General features: G+C 33.7%; 1 protein-coding gene across 3 annotated transcripts in view; it reads right to left on the bottom strand.

Moving 5' to 3' along the window:
• LOC126888399 (uncharacterized MFS-type transporter C09D4.1-like) overlaps nt 1-20657 on the bottom strand; it is a 36246-nt gene extending 15589 nt beyond the window's left edge. For 2 of the 3 annotated variants that reach the window (XM_050656633.1, XM_050656634.1), the window contains exons 1-5: nt 10643-11170; nt 8134-8319; nt 4902-5079; nt 3968-4182; nt 449-552 (exon numbers count right to left, since the gene is read on the bottom strand). In XM_050656633.1, the coding sequence (XP_050512590.1) occupies nt 449-552; nt 3968-4182; nt 4902-5079; nt 8134-8319; nt 10643-10924 (965 nt within the window). In that variant the 5' untranslated portion in view covers nt 10925-11170. Of the gene's footprint in view, nt 1-448; nt 553-3967; nt 4183-4901; nt 5080-8133; nt 8320-10642; nt 11171-20528 lie in introns of those variants that run through there. The other variant, XM_050656635.1, reaches the window with a different exon arrangement.
• Between the last annotated feature and the right edge of the window lie 2724 nt (nt 20658-23381).

Raw genomic sequence — 23381 nt, 5'->3', positions numbered from 1 at the left:
TAACTTAACTTATTAAATTTCTTAAAGTAGATTATGCAATTTGCAAATTTTTTTTAAATTTTGCATTAGATTGTTATTGTTTTTTTGTTCATTATTTTTATTTATATATACGATTTATATCATTTTAGTAAATTGTATTTATTTGTTATTGTCTTATTTATGATTCTTGTAAGCTTTGTCTATAAAATTGTTAAATTTTTCATGACAATAAAGCATATTTCTATTCTATTCTATTCATCGATAATGGTACGTCAAAAAATACAAACTCAAATACAACAAGACAATCCACTACTTATGTTTTTATTACTAGGTAGCTGACCCACCAAGTATCTGATGAGATCCAAGTAGAGCAAAACATATCCTTGTGGCAAGAGCACAAACTTTTAGATAGTACAAAAATTGACACAAAAAAATTTATTTGATAACAATAATTAAAAATAGAACTTACTTATATTTGTGAGTTTTATCTAACAAGATTCCGAAAAGGATTGATCCAATCGTCCCAGAAATAACCATAACAAATCCCATCCAACCAGCATTTTCATAATCTCCCTGCAAAAGTATCGTATATAGCAAATAGGTACTAAAAGTTTCTATCAATTATCAATTTTTCTAAAATGTTAAAGCTTTGTGCTCCGTAAGATCTGTGAGCACTTAGGTACATATCTCCTCCTATAGGGTACCTCATATAAAGTATAAAAGCAGTCTGATTAAAGCAATGATTAAAAACGTGGAAGTTTTCGAGATCTGGCTTTACAGAAGAATCCTGAGAATATCCCACGTAGACAGAGTCACGAATGAAGAAGTCTTGCGAAGACTTTCTAAAGAAAAATATCTTAAATAAAGATACGAAAACTACAATACCTTGGTCACGTGATCAAAGGAACAAAATACCGGCTTCTGCAGAATATCATGCATGAAAGCCTAGCGTTGGAGACGACGAATTTCATGGCTGCGCAATCTAAAAGAGTGGTTTAATTGCTCGTCTAACAGTGAACAGAGTTCAAATAATCATGATCGCCAAACTTGGAAAGAAGGCCGCACCTTAAGTAGAAGCTCTCATCATCATCGTTGGTGGGTCCATGTATACATGCAGGGCAATACAAGCCATGGTGGGTATTGGTCTGTTCCAGAATCAACTTCCATTTCTTCCCATCCTTCGCCTTGGTTTTCCAATTTTGCACCCCTAACACTTGTAAGTCGTCTTCCACCTGGTCCTTAAATCATGCTCTGGGCCTGCCTCTTTTCCTCACTCCATCTGTTCTCTGGCTATAAATGTTTTTCGACGGCTCTACCTCATTCATTCTTTCTAAGTGGCCTCGCTTGTTTATTTTGATAGATCTACCAATACTAGGCACAATCTACTCACTCTATAGGCAGTAAAGCTCAAAATTATAGCGTCTCCTCCATAATCCGTTTTCCTGCACTCCTTTAGAGATATATCTTAGGATTTTAGTTCAAAACAGCCTAACCGTTCTTCATCACTTTTTGTTATCTGGGAAGAAGTTCTGGGTTAATAAAATTCGATGGTTGCCTTGTGGTTCTATCTTTCTAGGGCTGATTTTTCGGAGTAACCAAGACGACAGTTTCTTCTGTTTCAATGTAAACTGATAGACAGTAGACAAGATGTAGACATAACATGTGCGATATAAATTATGTAGTAGCAATGGCAGACGAAATGTCACCAAAAAATAATTCTTTTTTTTTTGGCAAATTCGCAAAAATATAATATGATTGATAATCTCTGATAGTCTTTATTATTATTATAAATTTTTTCTTACTGTTCGGAAGATATTTCCTACTGTTATTTTCATCTTATAATTAATATTTAATGTGAAAATTAATAAGGTTACAGTTCAAAATGATCCTGTGGTAAAACAACCATTACAAAAAGTTTTCTTTTAAATAATTTTATACCTCCTTATCAGTAACTGATAACTAATTGGTTTATTACTAGTTAAGTGAATTACTGTTTGATTCTTTAAGATTTCTGAATGCCACAAAAAATTCCACATTTGAGATGAAAATCACTGTGATCTCGCTTAGCTTAGAGGGAAAAAATATTTTTCCCTACATATTATACGGTTCTAAGACTGTAATTCCTAATAATGGGCGGTGAAAAAAGTAATTCTTCAATACAGTATATGAGTAAAGTGGTCTAGGTCTCCGGAGACTGAGACCTCGGAAGCCCTGATGAAGACTACAGAGAGGAATCGTTATACTCAAATTCAACGTGGTTCAACCCGAAAACTAAGTCTTTGGTGTATGTGTTATATTTATATAAAATAAGAAAATCTACAGTTTCGTTTTGATTTAAATCTGTCTCCCCCCATCCTCCGATGGTACTATTTCTAAGTTTACCTGTTGTCAAGGAGCCTCTGAGGAAGACAAATTTACACCAACACGACCGTAGTTTCTCGATATAAATTAAAACTATTTATATCGCAGTATGGTTAGAACGCCCTCTAACGGGGAATAAGTGAATCGAGTCGAAATTCATTTCACTTATATTTATATGGCAGAACATCTTCAGCAGAATGCAGCAATCTTTGGTTGCCAATACTAAAAGAAGAAGTCAACAATAAGAACATGCCAATAATAGTGGAATAAAGAAAATCGTAAGAGCAAATTATCTAAAATATCTTACAATGACAACAAACATGGAAAATTTAAAAATTTAATTTACACAATCACATCCACGATACAGATTAGGTACACAAACATTCCTCAAACTCCTGCATCCACTGTTGGATGCTATCTCCTCCATATTTTTCCATTGTTCTCTGTCTTGTGCTTTCTGTATCCAATTTCCCACTGTTTTTCTCAAGTCATCCATCCATCTTTTTGGTGGGCTACCTCGGTGTCTTTTATCCTCTCTAGGTCTCCACCCTATGAGTCTTTTGGCCCACCTATTATTATTTACACGTGCTACATGTCCAGCCCATCTCCATTTGGCTTGTGCAATTTTTTCTTTGACATGTCACTTTGGTCCTCTCTCTCACTCTCATATTTGGTACACAAAAAAATTAACACAAAATAACATTCATAATTGAATATCTTTAGAGGGTAATAATATCACCTTCAAACAATTTCTTTCAGCCATACATTGCTATGACCTGTAAGATCTAGGCCTAGTACGTCATTTTTTCAACATACATAAATAACCTAAAAAACAGGTTAAAAAGTCTTCCTTGAATTTTTAGAATAACATTTTTTGAGAACTATTTCCGGAGTGGAAATCGAAACGTCAAACATAATACAGTGGAATCCCGATAAGTCGGCCCCGATAACCCGGAAGTCCGGCTAACTCGGACCGATTTTCATCAGACAAACATTTCAACAATAAAAATGTATGTAATATAATATTTGAGAGATAATGTGTATTTGTGTAATTTGAACTATACGGTAGTAAAAATGACTCATGCCACACGCCGGCAGAGCGACGCCGACGTTCATTGTCTCGGATTATCGGAAACAACAGGCACCTGTAGTATTACTTTATTTATTTCAAACTGTCTTAGCATTGTTTAAAAAAGACTAAAAGACTATTTAAAAAATTCTTTTTTAAACAATGGTCTTAGCTTTCACTGTTATTAAATAACATAACATCGTTCCGATTGTGACTGTATTGTGTGTAGTACAGTCTTGTATTGTTCGCTTCCTTTTGCTTAGGTTTGTGTTTGCGTGTTTTTAGTAATTTAGATGTGTAGGTACTGTGCATATATACATATATTTCATGTTATTTCAATTATATCGTAAGTTTATCTGTAAGTATACCGTATTTTATTAATTTTACCATATTCTCCGGATAACCCGGATTTTCGATAACCCGGATCGGCCGCGGTCCTGATTAATCCGAGTTATCGAGGTTCCACTATACTTAAATTAGAAATTCCATAAAAACACTTTCAGAACATTGTTAAGTGTTTAATAATAATTTTTCTAATAATATTTGTTGATTACTTACCTCAAAAAATTGCAAAATAAATTGATTAAGTAAAGTACCCACTGCAGAGAATACTGCTATATTTATACTATAGGCTACCATATGGATAACAAATCCTCGATTTAAAAACAAATCTCTTATGGATTTGAAGAAGACACTAGTGTCAAATTCTTGTTTGTTCAGTCTTAACAGCGCTTGTGCGTTACTCGGGGGTAGTGGGGGTTCCTTTGGGAAATCTGAAATACAGAACGTATTAAATATGTAAATACAAGGGAAAATCCCAGAGTTTGACTGTATAACATAGTTTAAAAAACAATGAAGTAAGATCTTCTGATGTAAAATTGTACATCTTTAATATAAAATTTAAATTATCCAACTTTTAAGAATCCAACTTTTAAGAATCCAACGATAAGGACGTTTTCGGTCTTATCAGACCATCATCAGCGCAAACATCTTAATATAAATTGAAACGAGCCACATAGCAAGGTCTAATAATCCTTAGATTACATATTGAAAATATTGAATTTTAAAAAAAGTTCTGATACGAGGTCAATGCTAGAAGAATTCACTTTAAGGGAACATAATGATCCCTGCCCGAGAAACAAAGGATATTAGATTCCTAAGGAAGATACCGCCAACTGGCATGGATGGTTTTCAACTGGCAAGATACGCTACGAAACGAAAAGAAGAAGAAGACTTGACAAATGAAAAGAAGAAGACGTAGAATCCTCCATGGTTAGTGTTAGTGTAGTAGTAGAAGGCTTGACAGACGAAAAAAAGAAGACGAAGAATCGTCTCCATTTTAGTGTTAGTGTTAGAAGGCTTTAAATAAATTAAAATAAACATTACAACTGTAAAACGAATCTTTGATTCACTGAAATTTTCCAGGAAACTCAAAAGTAAAGTTTTATCCTTGATTGAAATGAATTGTTTATAAATAATTGTATATACTTACACACTAATACTACGATTGTGACTGGAACCATTGATCCAGCTAGTAACCAACACAAGATTTTCAACTGGGATCCAATTTGTTCGACGTCGCCATCTTGTACAATTAACGGGGGTAGAATATAACCGATTGCACACCCCACTTGAGTTCCAAATACTCCGAGAGAACATGCCGTTGATACCTATAATTACAATAAGAAAGAAAAAAAAATTTATCTGACGATCATGTGACATTTCGTTAACTTAATGTAACTTCAGTTAAAAAGATTATTCTACAATACTATAAAGGGTTGTCTACAGCTAGTACCCTTTTCCAATCGTTTCTTTGACATGGCTTTGTCGCCTCCATTCTTCCATGATCCTCTCAATCTTCATCTCGTTCTTGTCCGTCTTGGGCTCCATTCTGCCACTTTGTTTATCCATGTATTTTCTTTTCTACCTGGTCCTACCTGGTCTGTTGTACTGTATAGTTATGATCTAGATATGATTTCCCTGCTGTGAATCCTGCTTGCTCTTAACCGATTTTACCTTCTATACCTTCTATACTTTTCTCTATTTTGTTCCTGAGGATCCTAACATATAATATTCCCATTGTAGCGATGGTGCGTATTCCCCTGTAGTTTTCGTATTTGTTTCTAATTCCTTTCTTCTTCTTCTCTTCTTCTTAACATGCCCTATCAAGTCCCCTTGACGTTGGCGATTAACATGGCGAAACTGTCTTTGTCTCGAGCTATTCTAAATAGGTGTTCTGCTTTCTTTATTCCCGTCCACTCCCGGATATTCTTCAACCAAGAGGCCTGCTTTCTACCAATTCCTCTGCGTCCTTCGATTTTACCCATCATAATAAGTTGAAAAATATTATACCGGTCTCCCCTTACTACGTGTCCAAAATAGGCCATCTTTCTATATTTGATGTTATCAAGCAGCTCGCGGGCAGCATTTGCTCTCTTAAGGACTGCCACATTTGTCAGCATAGCCGTCCATGGTATTTTCAGTATACGTGTGTGCAGCCACATTTCAAAGGCCTCCAAACGCTTAATGGTGGATATTTTTAATGTCCATGCTTCGACACCATACAAGAGGACTGACCAAATGTAACATTTAATCATGCGTTTTCGAAGTTGATGTTGCAAGTTATCATTACAGAAGAATGACCTCATTTATCATTACAGAAGCATGACCTCATTTTTAAAAATGTCGTGCGGGCTATCTCGATTTTACATTTTATCTCTTTATCTGTATCTAGTTGTTCAGTAATATGGCAACCAAGATATTGCAAACTGGGTACTGTTTGAATTATATTACCATCAACATATAACCGTGGATCTTGATGGGCCAAACGGCTAAATACCATGTATTTTGTTTTTGAACAGTTTATGTTTAGGCCAAACTCTCTTTCCACTGTGTCAATGGCAGGTGTTGTAAATTCCTTTCTTACCGATGTTATATAAACTTCCTGCCATTGTTTAGTAATGTCCTAACCAATGGCATAAAATATTATTCTACACACTGTATATTACTTGTAGACCCAAACAGTGTTAGTTTACTGTGTTACAGGCTGAAGTTTTTGCTTTGGTGGCCTGCATTGATGAAATCGGTAAACTGAGAACAAGAAACAATATAATAACAAAACTTGCTGGAACAACTTGGGGTGCTTCTGCAGAGACTCTTCGGACCTCTGCTCTAGCTTTGGTTTTTTCAGTGGCAGAATGTTGTGCACCAGTATGGTTAAATAGTGCACATACAAACAAAATCGATGTCCAACTTAATCAAACCATGAGAATAATCACTGGAACAATAAAATCAACCCCAGTGAGATGGCTGCCTACTTTGAGCAATATTGCTCCACCAGATCTACGGCGTACAGCAGCATTAGTGAGAGAGCATCAGAAAATTGTAGCCAACAACCAATTCATCAAGACATACCAGACATCTCAAAAGAGCACCACGACTGAGGTCTAGAAATCCTCCAATCAGATCTGCCCGAATAATTGGTGATTCCTATGATATACAAAGGCAATGGTCCACAAGATGGATACCAACAATAGCAGCAGACTATATTCAGATATCCACCCCAACCCAGGGTTTCATCGGATCTCGTCTGCCCCGGTCCATCTGGGCGAGGCTTAATCGCATACGTACCGGACATGGTAAATGTGCTGATTCTCTGTTCAAATGGGGTCGCGCGGAAAGTCCACAGGGCGATTGTGGATCGCCTAGACAGACCATAAGTCATTGTGTTTCAAATTGCCTAAATCGTGCCTACCGTGGAAACCTCCAGGACTTTGTGGAATGCTTCCCAGAAGCAATTGAATGGCTATGTAAATTGGACATTAATATTTAGATTTATTCATTATATTTTAGTGTTTGAATAATATATATTATATTTGTGTATTTATCGTACTGTGAAAGTCCATACGCTAAATAAAAAAAAATAAACTGATGAAATCATTGATGAAGACCCTAAAGCTAAGAGAATCAATATTTACAGATAGCCAATCGGCTATTCTGGCTGTAAAGAACCCTCTCACCAAATCAAAACTGGTGAGAAACTGCAAAGATCTCCTCAACAATCTGACAAAAGACAATAAAGTGTCTTTAATATGGGTGCCGAGTCATGAAGGGGTGGATAGGAACGAACGAGCAGATATGTTAGCGAAACAAGACTTGAGAGAAACTTTTGAAGGCCCAGAACCTTTTTGTGGCATCACTAAAGATGCTACGAAAAACGAGGTTCAGAAATGGCTGATAAAGAATCATCAAAAGAAATGGAGAACCACTCTAAGGCAAATCCAGAATAAAAAAATAATCAAGAATATTGATAAAGAACTCTCGAACAGTTTGATGAACCTCAATAAACGAGAGATCAAAACGTTCATTGAAATGATGACTGGACATGGCCGTTTAGGAAAACACTTATACAAACTAGGTAAGGTGAATGAACTATGGTGCAGAAAGTGCGAAATGGAAGAAGAAATTACCATACACATACTATGCCATTGCAGTGTGCTGGGTGATTTAAGGCAGAAATTCACTGGTCAAATGAGTTTTGAACCAGAAGAGCTCCTAAAACTACCAATAAGAAAACTATTGGCCTTCGTTGGGGCCACAGAACTTATTAGAGTTTAAGGGAAAAACAAGGTATTGTACAAAAGTCTTATGACCAAGTGCCAGAGACTTACGGATCTCGCCTGAGTTAAGAAGAAGAAGAAGAAGAAGTGTTAGCTTGTACTTACCTCACTAGCTTTAAACCAAATAGCAGCCAGCTTTGGTGGTAAACATACTATCACTAATTGGGACGCTGATACAATCGATTGTCCCAGAAGAACAACACTGAAGAGATCATTTCTAATAGAAAATACTTTAATACTGGTTCCAATAAGGGTTCCAACACATCCTATAATTCCAGCTGTCCTTAATCCCTACAATACAGAGTTCTAATATTACTTAAGATTGCTGCGTAAATAAGCTCATAGTCACATTCGAATAAAAATATTTTAAAACAAACTAAAGAATCGTTTAAAAATTAAAACAACAATTGAGGCCCCTAGAACACAAGGGGTGTAAGTGAACAATTTTTAGGAAATTGGGTTAAATACAAAAATGGACTCCCAAACACATAGAAAACATGGTTCACTAGGGATGTAAGTGAACAGTTATCGGGTGCTGAGATCTAGTGACAAATCACTTAACTACTTGGCAGTGTTGAATATTTCAGTCGCCAAGAAGTGTTCTAAACACTGAAACTACGTTTTTGGCACTTACAACCCTTGTGTTCTAGGGGCCTCAACTGAGGTCAATACATCATCAACTTTTCAAATTGTCAAGTACTCTTATTTATATCGGAAATGTACGAAGAGTTAGAATATATGACAAGAAATGGCACCCCCTTTAAGATAGACAAAATGCTCTAACTCCCACAATTAAATTTTTTTTCATTTTTATACACTCTATGTAATTAAAAAATAAAGTCTCAGCGCAATTTTAACATGCCGCCACTCTTCCCCCACTTCAACAAATTTTTTCCATTTTTATTTTTGTTATTCTTTATTTTTTCTTTTTTTTTTTTTGAATAAATGTTATTTTTCATAAATTATTTGAATATGAATTGAAGGCGCATTTATTCAGGTTGTACCGATCTAAAAAAATATGATTAACCCCGTAAAACAAGCAAAAACACTTAAAAACTTTGAAAAAAACATAGTTTTTTAAGGTTTAATGATGTTTCGAGAATTCAAGAATCTCATAAACTTCGAGAATTATTTGAATGTCATAAAGGACACAGTTAGGTACTTTAAATTATTTATAACTTATAAAAAAACCTTTAATTGATCTATTTTAAATTCTATAAAAGGAGGAAAATCTCCCAAAACCCCTAAAAACTGGGTTTTTGAAGGAGGTGTCCTTACGAAAAAATCTGAGAAAAATCAAAAATAAGTTTTTTGATAAAATACACAAAATAAAAAAGCCTTAAGTATGAATTTTTTGAAGTTTTTAAATTAATTGTAACCCATCGAAGAAAAATAATAATAAAGAACGAAAAAACAATGTTTTTGGCAGTAGAGGAGGGGGTTGCGGGTTAACATTGCGCTAAGTCTTTTTTCAATCATGTAAAACACGTAAAACAATTTAAAAAATGATTCAGGTTGTATCGATCTAATAAATAGGATTAACCCCGCAAAAAATAGCAAAAGTCCTTAAAAAACTTCTTTTAGAATGTCCAAAAGGACTCAGTAACTTCAAATTATAATATATAATCTACAAAAAACCGTGATTTAATATGTTTTCAAGTCTATAAAAAGAAGAACATCCCTGAAAACCCCTAAAAATCAAACTTCTCGGGCTTTTGAAAGTGAAGTACCTTTCGGAATATGTAATATGGAAAAAATCAGTCTTTTCGGAATATGTAATATAGTTTTCGATAAAACACACAAAATAAAAAATAGTCGTTCGGCAAACTGCAGTCGCGTGCGGAAAAGTATGACTTTTTGCACTTGTTAGGAAATAGTTATTTTGAATTATTTTGAACAGAAACGATTTCTTATAATTTTTCTCTAAAGTTGATCGTTTTTGAGTGATAAACATTTTAAAACTAAAAATATAAACGAAAAATCCCGATTTTCAAGGCTTAAAAACACAATATAATAGATTTTATTTTTGAATTCACCAAGTAACTGAATTCAAGTTCAAACCTTCTTATATCAGCTTCGTATAAATATTTTGGGCTTTCTTATGAACATTTTTTTAGCTTGGGTCCGTTCGAAAAAAAAAATCTCATGAAATATTTTTTCATAACCACATTCGTGGGACACCCCAAAATAAAGCATAAAAGGCATAATGATAGAACAAGGTTTGGACTTGAATTTAGGTACATGGTGAATTCAAAAACAATATTTTTTAATTGTGTTTTTCAGCTTTGAGGATCGTCATATTTCGTGTTCTTTTTTCAGTTTTAAATTGTATATAACTCGAAAACTATCAAATTTAGAGAAAAATTACAGAAGACCTTTTTTGTTCAGAATAATCCAACAAAACTTAAAAAAAGGCCCGGGTCGAAAAAAACTGATTTTTTACAATTTGTTTAATTTTTTTTTTAAATAAATTAGGACTACTTTCTGCATGGGCGACTTTTTCTGGGGTAACTTATGCAAGTGATTGTGGAAATAAATCTGATGGGAATATTTTTCCGAACGCTTTGTCTATAAATGATGAAGGAGATAGTGATAGGAATACAAACAAACTTACCTTCTTGTCTATAATATACGACGCAGGAATAACTAGCACAGGATATAGCGCCATGTAAATAGTGGATGTCCAATCAACAGCCAATGTGCTAACATTATAATACTTAACCACAATATGCGTGATGCTCGAATACTCAATCCACTGTATCGCATTGACACAAGCGTAGTAAATAAACAACAACATAATCAGCCATCGCCTCGTATAAGCCTTGATCTTCGGTTTGGTCTCAGCAGAATTCTTCAGTAACTTCACCTCATTATGCTTCACCAGTTCCTTCTCCATGTCTTCACGTGCTGCATCTATTTCGTAACAAATTAAACACGTTAATGTCTTAATGAGGAGACTAATTTAATTGGGACCGTTCAAAATGTGCTAGTGTTCGAAACAATCAAAGATTTATTAACTTAAATTAAAAGTTGATGGTGTGACGTGTCTAATTCTATTAAGAAACCATTCGAAATGTATGATGATGTTATAAACGTTCACATGCGTATTATAGTTGCAGTTTATGTAGAAAATCGTCACTAATGCCATTTATTGTACTATTCTATTCTAGTTTCTGTGTATTTAACTAGGTATTTAAAGGGTAGATTAGACAGGAACAATATTTAGTTAGTTTCAAAAATACATTTTAGTTGCATTAAAATATATTTGCATTGTTAAAGCTTTGTTATTCAAGTCAAGTAGAGAAGAGAGCGGAAAAATGATAAGCTAGAAAAAATGTTATCAATAGAAAAGAACAGACGTAGCAGGAAGAGCTATAGTCCAGTCGCCAGAGACGAAAATGCCACTCTTCTTCTTCTTTTCCCTCTTTGTAAGCAATTCTGCTTGTTTCTTGGCGAATTGATACATCTATGGAAGATTGTCACTCCATGTTCTGCGAGGTCGGGCGATACTTATTCTACCGGCCGGTTGGTGATTTATTTCTTGCTATGACCCCACATTCTGCTTAAGTATGTGCTATTTCTTCTTTTTTTCTATTTAGTGCTGGGCCGTAAATACGATGTTGGGGGCCCCGGGGCAAATGTGATCTGGGGGCCCCCTACCGGGAGGTCTGGGGAATTTATAGCTTCATCTGTATCTGACATTGCGGACGGATTATTAACGAATGCGTTCGTTCGCTACACAGGGCCGTAAGTACGATGCTGGGGCCCCGGGGCAAACGTGATCTGGAGGGCCCCTACCGGGAGGTCTGTGGGTCTTCCGTTGGGGGCCCCCTACCGGGGGCTTTGTTTGATATTTAACCCCTTGAAAACGCATTTTAATGCATTCCATGACTGAAGTTTCTGAAGACATACATAATTTTTTAGAAAATGTTCTTACATCTGTTGGCAAATTTGAAACAAAAATGTTATATGGAATGGGCGATTAAATACTCCCCTGAGGTATTCCTTCCTGGACTTGTTGTATCCTGGACATTTTTATATCTCTTCCAATGACATTTTAGGTTTTATTACGCCGAAATAACTAATTTCCTAAGTAATCATTTAAATTTTTATTGTAGTAAAGAAAGAAAGACGTTCTCACAAACAATTTATTCCCCTTTATTTATTTCACTTATTCCCCGTTAGAGGGCGTTCTAAACATACTGCGGTATAAATAGTTTTATTTTATATCGAGAAACTAGGGACGTGTTGGTGTAAATTTGTCTTCCTCAGAGCCTCCTTGACAACGGGTAGACCTAGAAATAGTACTATCGGAGGATGGAGGGAGACAAATTTAAATCAAAAATAAAACCGTAGATTTTCTACTTTTAATTTATTTTACAACTGACGACCGGTTTCGCTGTCTACAATTTGCACAGAATCCTCAGGTCCCGGTTAAAGTAAAATTAAATACTACAAACAATAAAAAAAATCTTATTTTTAAAATTTTTTTATTTACTTTTTTTTATTGTTTGTAGCATTTAATTTTACTTTAACTGGGACCTGAGGATTCTGTGCAAATTGTAGACAGCGAATCCGGTCGTCAGTTGTAAAATAAATTGTTTGTGAGAACGTCTTTCTTTCTTTACTACAATAGTATGGACCATGCAACCCATTCATTATTTAAATTTTTATGTTAAGGTCTCGGGGGGACCCAGCTTAGCTCAAGCCTCAGGGACCCCTGCTCTGTTCCAATTTTAGTCGAAAAGACTAATTTTCCCTGTGAAAAATTAAAACTTTATGTTGAGGTCTAGGGTGCCCTGTAGGTCTTTTTAAAATTGTGTCATTTGAAAATATTTCGTTTTTCGTTGGAATCGGCTTTTAAAATACATATTTTTATTTTCCTCGTTAAAATCTATGCACGGTCAAACAAACGAGGGCCCCTGAGGGGCCCCCTTTGTCCGGGGGCCCCGGTTGCCCCAATGGTAGTTACGGCCCTGATTTAGTGTCCGGTCATTTATATATTCTACTTTTCGTTCTAATGTCTTCACTTCTCTTTCGATCTCTCACCGTATTTCCTGTAATTCTTCTCAGTACTCTCATCTCTTCTGTTTCCAGTAGTCTTTGTATTGTGGTTGTGTCGGGTCGTGTTTCTGATTCATATGTCATTATTGGTCTTACACAGGCTTTATAAATTATACACTTCATCTCAGTCAGTGTTAACATGTAACAAAACCTCAGTGTTAATATGTCACATATAAAATGCCACTGAATCTCTAAAAATCATACGAGCAAGCTGAATATTTGTAGTCATTGTCAATTTTATGACTCCAAAAAATATACAAAATATATACATTACGCAAAATTTTGCGTGTTATATATAGTCCTTGCAGGGACAGTGTGACAAATGAATGGAGGAGCAGATACAACAATGAATTAGATACTCTGTACAGTAAGGGAAAAAACCCTTATTGTATAATATAATATGTATCGAAAAAATGTATATAATTTTAAGTAATTTAGGTTGTTACAAAAGATATTGTTTCTACATACACAAACAAAACGAAGGTTGATTGACGAAGTTTTTTTGTGTAACCTCGCAGAGACTCACGTATAGTTTACTTCCAAAGTCCGAGTTGGAAGAAGAGATAAATAGCCCACAGGGGGATTAAATTGAGCATTATAGTATTGTCATTATTCATAGTAAGATTAAGATCGTTACTATGCTAGTGAGCTATCCTGCGAGAAGGGTGTCTTAAAGGACTACCCCGCGAAACATCATCTTAGTAACCTTATGTTGATGGATGTTGTAAGTCATAAATAAAGTTATAAGTTAGAGTCAGTGTTTCAACTCGACATACCAACCCTGCAACGTATCATGGTAATCTACCAACTTAACAACTCTCTTTGGACAGGGAAACATCGTGAGATGCATAAAAGCCATATCAAATAGACTAAGATGGGTAGGCGATGTGGTATGGAGTGATCAGGGCCCCCGCAAGGCTGAGCGGCGCCCGCGTCGTGCACGTATTTTAGCGCCCTTTAAATCTACTATATTATAACAGAAGTTGCAAGAACTCTGTTGTAACTGATTTGCTGATGATGGCAAAAAAAACAAATAAATATTTAATTATGTTATGAAATACAGCTTATGTTTCATTTCAAAACATTAATAATATATTAGTTAAATCTAGAAATCGATACCTTAAATCTAAATTGAATTAAATGGATGTTTTTCTATGCAGAAAATTCTTTTATAATATTTTCAAAGTCAATTTTATTGACGAGCTCTTGCTATATAGCATAGCTTATATTGCCACACCAGATAATCTTTCCTCTACCATAGTAGACCTCAAATAATTTTTAATTAGCTTTAATTTTGAAAATGATCTCTCACAGAAGCAACAGACACAGTTAAAGTGAGAAGGATTCTTAATGAAATGTAGTGATATTTGGTAAAGATGAAGTTAGATATTTTCAAATATCTATTGAAGATTATTGAGAAGATTTGATGAGTCAGGTAATGAACATAATTGTAAAGCTCTTATGTCACTAAATAAATCAGTTGCATCAATATCTGCCTCCGTTTTACTGGATCAGTTAGCTTTTGTTGAAGATCAAGACAGTTTTTTAAAATATCATCGTCATTTAACGTAAAAATATCACTAAAAAACAAAAAAATTATCATAACCAGACATCATATCAAATCTACTACACATTAGACGAACTTAAACTTGAAAGCAGTGGTGTCATGGTGCGGGAACGCCGTTCCGGCACTGGTTAAGAAAAGAAAAAAAATATAGAATTTAGGTTTTAGTCCATTGAAATGTTACATTTAGGGTTGCATTTCTTAGAGGAGTCAATTTTATTTTTTTAATGTGTAGGGAGGTTCAGTAGAAGCTTAAGTTCAAGTTTTTGGGGTCGCCACCCTTGTCCCCCGACCGCCATATTGGAAAAAGTGGTGCAAAGGGCTTTCGCGCTGTATCTTCTAAACTAGCAATCCTACAGAAAATGTAATTACACATAAAATGTAGAAAATTAAATTTTCTACAATTTTATATGTATTACTTTTTATAGTCAAGTGACCAACAAAAAAGTTATAAACAAAAATAAAAGAAAATTTTGTAAGAAGTTTCCTTTTGGAGGTTATAACTTTTTTCAGTTCATTTCACAATAAAATATCATCATAGCGATTTTGTAGAGGATTTTTCAATGAACAATTTTCACTATAAAGTTTAATTTTATTTATTATCTAGGTTTTACAGTGCTCCAAACTTGACCAAATTCTCGAATTCTCATAGGAATACAATAAAAATAAATATTTTTCTATCCATATATTAGGCGAACGGCAGCAACGTTATGCTGACCACGAAAATCAAATTTAAGGTGAATGACCAATTTTGGTCTATTTTTATGTTTTCGAGGTCGCTGAATCCGAATATGAAGTTTATTTTTATCTAGAGGTAGTGGAACATGTTCAAAAGTCAAATTTTATACAAAAAATCCAAAAATAAATATTGATGATTTTTCAAATTTACCTCACTGTATCTTTGATCACTGTAAATATTTCCTTTTGAAAATTTTACTGTGTCATATTTGAAGTATGTAGATATCAATGAAATTTGTCCAAAATGTTTAAACACATTAAAAAAGGAGTTGTTAATTTTTAAACATTTTGTCATCATATTTCGTTAGCTTCATGTTTACTTAAAAAAGTTGAGTGACAAACTTTTTATATTATAATTTTAACCAACACAGCAATAAAATATAATTCACGAGGAAGTTTTTTGAAAAATTTTAAGACAAAACATATAATAGGAAAAAAGTTATGTTACTTCATAGACAAGCGACACAACCCAAAAAACGCTTAAATCTCGAGATCCTGACCACGGTGTGGTGAATGGCTAATTTTGATCATACTTTATGATTTTGAAATCAAAAATCGTTTTTTTGCTCTTCTTAAGAATTTTGCATTTTGCGGTTGCGTCATTCTTCTTCTGAACCGGCGAATTTTTCCTCAAACAACTTTTTGGGCCTTTTCTATATATGCTTAGGGTTATAAGTTTTATAGTGGGGAGAAAGGTCAAAAACAGAATAACAATAGCATTGTATGAATAAAAAATATGTATAGATAGAAAAGTAAGCCTAACTTTTGTTTTTATTGTATCCCTATGAGCATTCGAGAATCTGGTCAAGTTTGGAGCGCTGTAAAACCTATATACATAAATAGAATTAAACAACTTTATAGTGGAAATTGTTCGCTGAAAAACTCTCTACAAAATTGCCAGTGTGATATTTTATTTTAAAATGAACTGAAAAAAAGTTATAACCTCCAAAAGGAAACTTGTTAAAATTTTTTTAAATATTTTTATTTATATCTTTTTTGTTGGTCACTTGACGATAAAAGGTAATAGAAACAAAATTGTAGAAAATTTAATTTGCTATATTTTATGTTTAATTAGATTTTTCGTAGGAAGGGTAGTTTACGAGATATAGCGCGAAACCCCTTTGCACCTCATTTCCAAGATGGCGGCCGGGGGACAAGGGTGGCGACCCCAAAAACTTGAACTTAAGCTTCTACTGATCCCCCTACACACTAAGTGTGTAGGGGGAGTAAAACAGAAGAGAGTAAAACATACTATAAGAGATTTCAGAGCCATTAGTCCCAGAATGTGCATTTTAAGAGTTAAAGGACGTTTCTTTAACTACAGTCTAATTAATGCGCATGCCCCGACAGAAGAAAAAGAAGATGAAATTAAAGAAGAGTTTTATGATGAACTAGAGTCCGCATATCAGTCATGCCCAAAAAATGATATAAAAATAATCTATGGAGACCTAAACGCCAAAGTTGGAAGAGAACAGCAATTCTAACCCACAATAGGTAGGCACAGTCTCCATGAGCAATCAAATGACAATGGCAATAGGTTAATAAACCTAGCAAGATCACTTAACATGGTGATTGCTAGCACATACTTCGCTCGCAAAGATATACACAAAGGTACCTGGAAATCCCCAGATGGACTGACAGTAAATATGATAGATCATGTTATTTTAGATTCGAGACACCAATCGAATATAATAAACGTCCGCACCAGAAGAGGGGCAAATGCGGATTCTGATCACTACCTGGTCGAAAGTAGGGTAAGGGCTAGAATTTCAAACATCAAAATGGAAAGAGACTCCAAACATGAACGATACAAGGTAGAAAGACTCAAAGAAACGAACAAAAAGCACGAAACAGATCAGAATGGAGAGGAATACTGGAACAGGCCAAGACCCAGAAAGGGTTGTCGAGCCAGTGATGATGATATGAATAAATTAATCAAAGTCAAGCAGCAGACTTCAAGCAAATAGCCCCGTGATTGTATAACAGATGAGGAGAAAGACCGATACATCGATACATCGAATGCCATTTGGAAGAAGAGGTTCGATTGGAGTTTACCGAAATAACGGATAATCCTGGTTTAAGGTCATTGGCCAAAATAATGTTGAATCCGTTTTGGGTAAATTCGAGCAACGCGAAAAGAGACGCCAAGCTTCTCCCTAAACCTCTCCCCCCTCGTAAGGAGGAAAACGGAAATCATTGATTCACCAAGAATCTGACGCCGTAGAAAAAAATGTTTAAAACGATAAATGTAGCTGAGATGATTTTGAACAAAAATGTTTATTAGCACTTTTTATATACAGGGTGATTGATTAGTAGGGTAAAGCTCAATAGCTCCGCTATAGTAATTAACAATAAAAGTTAATGACAAAAATTTTAGCCACCTTTGAGCTTCACATTACAAAATTAGTTAGAATATTACAGGGTGTTCGATAACACAGTGGCAGACCTAACTTATGTTTTTTTAAATGGAACACCCTATATTTTATTTTATATTCGAAATCCTGTTAACTTCTCCATCACAAAAATATAAAGGTTTGTAATGTTATACAGGGTGGTTACAAAGTTATAACCAATTTTGTATGAAAATCGTGACAAGTTCAACTCCCTGTATAAATAAAAATAAGCACAACAGCAATGGTTTATTAATGCCATATTTTTTAATTTATTCTCAAAATTTTTAAGAATTATTGATATTGCTAATTTTCTTTATATCAAATACAGGGTAAGTCAAAACGCAAGTACATTATTTTCTCAGTAATGTTAAATGGATTTTATATCATTATTGAAGAGTAACATTAACGTACTTTAATTTTTATTTCCCTATGCCCAAATTTATTAGTTTTCGAGATATTTTCATTTTTCAGAGCAAATTATTTTAGGTGTTTAAATTTATCTAAATTTTAAGTAAGCCATGACTGAATTGACAATTGAAGAAATAAAAATAATTTATTAATAATACATTTTACAAACAAAAACACAACCACTACATGCAACATTTTTGAAACAATTAAAAACTATTTTTTATGTAAATACAACAAATAAACAAAGAAAATTAGTAATAAATTTTACAAAAAAACACACAAACACAAAATACAATATTTTGTGAAGACAATTAAACACTACTTTTGTATGTAAATGTAACAATGTAACAAATAAAGAACAAAACATAATTTATCAGTAATACATTTTGCAAAAAAAAAACAAGCTACTTTTAATAAAATATTTTTAATATCTAATTACATGAGGTGTTCAAAATTATCTCCTAACACATTTATGTACGCCTAAAAACGATCATTGAATGAGCTACTTACTCTACGGAGCATTTGTAAATTAACACATCGAAATACACTTTGTATTCTATTTTTCATCTCATCCCTTGTTGTTGGAGGTATTTTATAAACTTCATTATTAACGTAACCCCAAAAAAATCAGTCCAGTTTATTAAATTCTGGTGATTTGGATGGCCACGCTACTGGTCCATTGAAAAATGAAAATATCTCGAAAACTAGTAAATTTAGACATAGAGAATGTTATCTAAAAATTAAAGTACGGTAATGGTACGTTTCAATAGTGATATAAAATACAGGGTGTTCCATTTCAAATTACTGAGAAAATAATGTACTTGCGTTTTGACTCACCCTGCATTTGATATATGTAATTGAAAAATATGGCATTAATAAACCATTGTTGTTTTGCTTATTTTTATTTATACAGGGAGTTGAACTTGTTACGATTTTCATATAAAATTGGTTATAACTTTGTAAATACATTGTATAACATAACAAATCTTTATATTTTTGTGATGGAGAAGTTATATAACAGGATTTCGAATTTAGGGTGTTCCATTTAAAAAAACATAAGTTTGGTCTGCCACTGTGTTATAGAACACCCTGTAACATTCTAACTAATTTTGTAATGTGAAGCTCAAAGGTGGCTAAAATTTTTGTTATTAACTTTTATTGCTATCTATTACTATAGCGGAGCTATTGAGCTTTACCTTACTAATCAATCACCCTGTATAAAAGTGAAAATACCAGACGGTAGAAGGCCGGCAGGATGGCCTAGAAATAGGTGGAAAGATGCAGTCAGAAAAGACCTGGAGATGATGGATGTGAGATCATGGTAAATAGTAGGACAGGATCGGAACCAATGGAAGACAATAGTAAACGCGGCAAAGACTCATGGATATAGGTCAAAAATCTCGGATTACTGGACTATTAGTTTTGACTTTTATTTGCAAGTATTAAGTACTGATAATATTGTCTGTTTCCTAATTTGACGTTTTAGTCGTTTTTGTACCTTTTTCTCAAAATGATCGCAACAAAACGTAGAAAAGCTCTTGTTAATGCGTTTAGTTTTATAGGATTACATATCTACTATTTGTAAATCATAAGGGAATTCAATTTAGTTAGTAACTAATAAAATTTAATCTTCTGTCGAGACAACTACTGTTTAATAATAAATTATTTTGAGAAATGTTTGAGCCATTTTTGGGAAAAGCCATGAGAAATATAAGGTTTCGCTGGAGGCCAAGCGGACATTTTTGCAGTTACTCGAGCGCGTCATAAAATCACATGGTGAGAAATCTTGTATATTGTAAACGTACCCTTACCATACATATGGACTCTTAATAAAGGGGAGATCTGAAAAACTCGAACTCGCCAGATTAAGATAAAGTAAGTTAAGTACCACACAACAGTGTATATGTCAAAAATCTAACGATTTGAGAGGGGCGTAAGGAAATGGGTGAGTCATAAAGTTTCACAAAAAAAGCGAATATTTCGCGAAATGAACGTCAGGTCGAAGAACTGGAGAAAAACACGACCCCTCATGGAGAGGGTTAAAATTTTAAAAAGGAACTCGGCGAATATTTTGCGAAATGCTCCCATTTTTTTTATTGCAGATTTGGATTCCTTACGTAAAAATAAGCAGCTTTTATTCGAGACAATTTGTCGAATTATAAGTAGATGGTGCTATAATCGGAAAAACGATTGTTGGAAACGGAACATTAAATTAAAAAATTCAACAAAATATCATGGTAATGACAATATTATTTGTATACTACCAAATTTACAACTACAGACCACCTAATACCTAGTACGTATGCCTAAAACTATATAAGTAGTGTACATACCTGTTAAATCACATTCAACTGTTATTTAAATTACTTATACATAAATGATAAACTGATGATGACTCAAATAAATGAAATTGAGTGACAATTTTTGAAGTTTCCATCAACGGCAGGACCATCCTTAATAGGTATCAAATCCGTTAAAATACCGGTTTTGGTTGAATTTTTAATCCTAAATATTTAAATGAAAAATGGTAATGCTATTGAAACCTACGTTTCGTCTATAATAACTTAAATACTTATTTGATCTATAAATTTGACCACTGACGTCCAATGACGTAGACTGCTTAAAAAATAAAATATTCATCAAATAGTTCAGTGTGACATTTAACATCTGTACTAGCACATTCTGAATTCTTAAACTGTGGGCCAACCATTTTTTGATGATGTGAATTTTCAATAGAAAAGTACGATTATTATGATATTATTCTTAAAGGATTTGTGTTAACAACAGACTGGCTTAACTCTATTCTCTATTTGTGATGCTTCAAAAAAAGACAATTCTAAAAAAGTGCTCAGACAGTCAGTCTTATAGTCACATTTTAAAAATCTTTCTTTGGGTAATTTATTTCAGAATTTATGCTAGAATTAAAGGAGAAATTAGTGGTGTGCAGTTTGGTTTCCGTAATATTCTTGGAACAACAGAGCCACTAGAAATAATATGCTTTATTGTCATGAAAAATTGTACAATTTTATCGACAAAGCTTACAAAAAGTCAAGAAAACAAAACAATAACAATTCAATTTATATATATATATATATATATATATATATATATATATATATATATGTATAATTAAAATAATAATAATAATAATGAAGTTAAGCAGAAAGAGTCAATTGCAAAATATAAAAATTTAAATAAATTTCAAATTACATAGTCTACCTAGTAACTAAGTTTAAAAGTTAAGCTGCTGCATATGACACCCAAATATAGATAAAAAACCATAATAAAAATACTATTTGCGCAAACGGTGCTGTAATTTCTTAGTTATTGATTAAGAAACTTTTCTACTGCATAATATGGTCTTTCAGATAGGTAGGTTTTTGTCAATTTACGGAATTTGGGGAAAGATGCTGCATATTTAAGTTGTAGAGGGAGATGGTGTAACGTTTTTTGCGGAATATACCTAATATAGATTTCTTTACTAACTCAGATGACGGGGTAAATCGACGTCAAAGGTAGAATTTCTTGTGAAGTAGTCATGATTAGATCTTGGTGAAAAGACATATAGATGTAGAGGTTTACAGATTAAGCAAACAGTTCCTAAAATATACAAAGATGGAAGGGTTAAAATTCCGTGATCTTTGAAGTAACTTCTGCACTGTGTTGTTCTTCTGAGGCCAAACAGATATCTTATCGCTCTTTTTTGTAATTTGAAGTCAAAGACTGTCATGACTGGCACATATCTCCACAGACAAAGAAAATATTACAATGGAAGCCTATATGAAGACGAATAAAGGAAGGCCCACAACGAGGTGGTTGGATGACGTGGAAGACGACTTGAAAACCATGAATACAAGACAATGGAGGAGAAGGGAACAATATAGATCTGGATAGAAAGACATATCCACAGAACAAACCCCCCCCCCAGGGTTATGATGCCAAAAGAAGAAGAAGGTTACCATACCTTAGCCGATTTGTTTCAATATTATGGCGCCAAGTTATTCTGCATGTTTTTTCCATTACTGATAGATGGCGACAAATAAATATAAATTACATTATGTACTTAGTTGATACTATGGAGACCTACACAGAGGAGAGGAATCGAGATAGGACGACCTTGAAATTTTTGTACACGATTTTGCCTGTTTGCTTGGTTTCTCGCTAGGGCGGCGGTGGCGTAGAGATAGATGCTACTTTTGCATTGGAGTGAATGTGAAAATTTCGAAAATAATTAATTATTCGTAGTTAATATAAGATTATTGGTTTTGGTGGTTAAGATTATTTAAATATAAGTGCCAAGAAAGCTTACACTAAAAGAACTTGCTTCGTACCGGGATTTATATCGAGTTATCGTTCCGATAAAAAATTCCAAAAGGGAACTTAATGAAGTTAATAAAGACTTTTTATAAATATTTGTCTTTATGTTATTTATAACGTTCATGGATTATACCTATTCGTTTGTATGTTATTTCCTTCGGTGTAAATAAAATTTGTGCCTATTATTGGTTTTTATTTTAACCTGAAAATTATAGTGATAATAGTAGGAGGATCTTGGAAAGTTTTTCTGTCGAAACAATGCATTTTTTGAGACAAAATATTTCACAAAAATTAACATTAATTTTATAAAAGTCAGACTATCGTCTGCGTAGTTTATAGACATATATTTTTATTAACTAAATTTAAACATCTGATAGGTAAGCTTTCAGAATATAGATAAATGATAGTATTCAAAAGAAAAAGCAGTTTAAATTTTGATAAAAAGAATAATTAAAAAAAAATTGATCAATAAACTTCAAATTATTTAAATAACTTTTTAAAAACAATTACGTACAGTTAAGTCAATTTTTTCAACTAACAAACTTTTTGATATCAGTTACAGACATAGGCGTAACCAGGATGATCCTAAGGGGGGGTTACAACTACCTGAAAGGGGGGGGTTACAACTACTGGAAGGTCTCTGAGGGCTATGGTGTTAAGCGTATAGAGCTCAAAGTACATCCCAATGGGGGGGGGGTTACAACCCCCAAAACCCCCCCCTGGTTACGCCTATGGTTACAGATATTAAAAAATTAATTTGCAGTTGAAATACCATTGGTATATAAATGTGGCAGTTAGATAATGTGACAAAATATTTCCGCTTCAAAATAAGCTGTCCTACATATTAAAGTATGTAATGACAAATTTAA

The sequence above is a fragment of the Diabrotica virgifera genome, chromosome 7 (genome assembly GCF_917563875.1).
Source record: "Diabrotica virgifera virgifera chromosome 7, PGI_DIABVI_V3a".
Taxonomy (NCBI): Eukaryota; Metazoa; Arthropoda; class Insecta; order Coleoptera; family Chrysomelidae; genus Diabrotica; species Diabrotica virgifera.
This window is presented reverse-complemented; position numbering and strand designations above follow the sequence as displayed.